General features: G+C 38.3%; 1 protein-coding gene across 3 annotated transcripts in view; it reads left to right on the plus strand.

Annotated features, from left to right (window-relative positions):
• Positions 1–2,500, plus strand: part of LOC106590692 (tetratricopeptide repeat protein 21B) — a 77,675-nt gene that overhangs the window by 72,201 nt on the left and 2,974 nt on the right. For 2 of the 3 annotated variants that reach the window (XM_082970831.1, XM_082970833.1), the window contains 3 exons: positions 895–1,015; positions 1,669–1,736; positions 1,936–2,500. The exon at positions 1,936–2,500 is cut by the window's right edge and continues 2,029 nt beyond it. In XM_082970831.1, the coding sequence (XP_082826957.1) occupies positions 895–1,015; positions 1,669–1,736; positions 1,936–2,013 (267 nt within the window). In that variant the 3' untranslated portion in view covers positions 2,014–2,500. The remainder of the gene's footprint in view (positions 1–894; positions 1,016–1,668; positions 1,737–1,935) is intronic. The other variant, XM_082970832.1, reaches the window with a different exon arrangement.

Consider the following 2,500-nt stretch of genomic DNA (forward strand, 5'->3'; position numbering starts at 1 on the left):
GTAGTGAATATGTAATGTATGTAGTGTGTATTAGTGTGTGTACAGTAGTGTAGTAGTGAATATGTAATGTATGTAGTGTGTATTAGTGTGTATTAGTGTGTACAGTAGTGTAGTAGTGAATATGTAATGTATGTAGTGTGTATTAGTGTGTATTAGTGTGTACAGTAGTGTAGTAGTGAATATGTAATGTATGTAGTGTGTATTAGTGTGTATTAGTGTGTACAGTAGTGTAGTAGTGAATATGTAATGTATGTAGTGTGTATGTAGTGTGTATTAGTGTGTACAGTAGTGTAGTAGTGAATATGTAATGTATGTAGTGTGTATTAGTGTGTATTAGTGTGTACAGTAGTGTAGTAGTGAATATGTAATGTATGTAGTGTGTATTAGTGTGTATTAGTGTGTACAGTAGTGTGGTAGTGAATATGTAATGTATGTAGTGTGTATTAGTGTGTATTAGTGTGTACAGTAGTGTAGTAGTGAATATGTAATGTATGTAGTGTGTATGTAGTGTGTATTAGTGTGTACAGTAGTGTAGTAGTGAATATGTAATGTATGTGGGGGGGGGCGGGGAGGTGTGTATGTAGTGTGTATTAGGTGTGTACAGTAGTGTAGTAGTGAATATGTAATGTATGTAGTGTGTATTAGGGTGTGTGTACAGTAGTGTAGTAGTGAATATGTAATGTATGTAGTGTGTATTAGTGTGTATTAGTGTGCGGGGGGGGGGGGGGGGGGTACAGTAGTGTAGTAGTGAATATGTAATGTATGTAGTGTGTATTAGTGTGTATTAGTGTGTACAGTAGTGTAGTAGTGAATATGTAATGTATGTAGTGTGTATTAGTGTGTATTAGTGTGTACAGTAGTGTAGTAGTGAATATGTAATGTATGTGTTTGTAGTCGTGCAGCAGAGCGTATGAGTACATGGGCTACATTAGGGAGAAGGAACAGTCGTACCATGATGCATCAGTGTTCTACGATCACGCCTGGCTCTACACGAACAGAGTGAACCCCAGCATGGGTGAGTCTGTGGACACCCTTAAACACCAAATTCACATAGACATGTTGTTATAGATCTGTCATTCTCATTGAAAGCCAGTCTGATCATCTGTAGATCTGTTCTATGTTGTTATAGATCTGTCATTCTCATTGAAAGCCAGTCTGATCATCTGTAGATCTGTTCTATGTTGTTATAGATCTGTCATTCTCATTGAAAGCCAGTCTGATCATCTGTAGATCTGTTCTATGTGTTATAGATCTGTCATTCTCATTGAAAGCCAGTCTGATCATCTGTAGATCTGTTCTATGTGTTATAGATCTGTCATTCTCATTGAAAGCCAGTCTGATCATCTGTAGATCTGTTCTATGTGCTATTTCTATGCTTCCCGTTCTTAAATTTCCTTTTTTTTGTATCTTTTACTTTCGGTTTTGTACATCAACTTCAAACAGCTGAAAATACAATATTTTTGGATCTGTAAAATATATTTCACAGAAGTTTAGATGGTAGAATGATTATCTAGACTGTACTTGCTCGTTTTGTCACAAACCGAAATTAGGTGAAGTATTATAATTTTTTTCAACCAGGAAATGGAGAAGTGATGTCAGCATAGTGCATCTTTTTAAACGGTTTAAAAGGTCTGTAATGTCGATGTGTGGGTCCTGTCTTCCGTTCAGGTTTCAGACTGGCCTTCAACTACCTGAAGTTCAAGCAGTACAACGAGGCCATAGAGGTTTGTCACAAGGTCTGTACTGTGGGTGATATTACTACTGTAGCCTGGTCCCAGATCTGCAAGACAGCACAACGAGATCTGGGACCAGGCTATCACTACCGGAAATACCAGAAAGGACTAAATGGAAGGGTTTAGTTTAGAGGATAATGTTGTAGTGTAGTGTAGAGAGTGTTTTCCTGACCTGCCCGTTCCCCCCCCCCCCCCCCCCCAGGTCCTCACAGAGCACCCAGACTACCCTCTGATACAGACCGAGATCCTAGAGAGAGCTCGTTCTGCTCTCCGACCCTGAACCTCAGCCTGGGATGAACCCTCCATTGTCTCGACGTGGCACAAGCCCCCCCCAGTGCTCCAAGGAAATATGGGGAACTTTGTCTTTATCAAAACAAATGCTTTGTTCTAGATATACTGTACTGCACTTGAGATATGCAAATACTATGCTACTTTTATTAATAGTTTTTTTGTCCCGTTGGAATTTTAGAAACATTTGAACATGTTCTGTAATGTAAAATGCTCTGTTTGAATGTTTATACGGCGCTTTAGGAAAGTATTCAGACCCCTTGACTTTTTCCACATTTTGTTACGCTACAGCCTTATTCTAAAATGGATTCAATTGTTTTTTTTTTTTTTTCATCATCAATCTACACACACAATACCCCATATTGAAAAAGCAGAAACAGATTTGTAGAAATGTTTAAATAAAATAAAACATTTACAGAAGTATTCAGACCCTTTACTCAGTACTTTCTTGAAGCACCTTTGGCAGTGATTACAGCCTC

This window comes from Salmo salar, chromosome 29 (genome assembly GCF_965601325.2).
Source record: "Salmo salar chromosome 29, fSalSal1, whole genome shotgun sequence".
Lineage (NCBI taxonomy): Eukaryota > Metazoa > Chordata > Actinopteri > Salmoniformes > Salmonidae > Salmo > Salmo salar.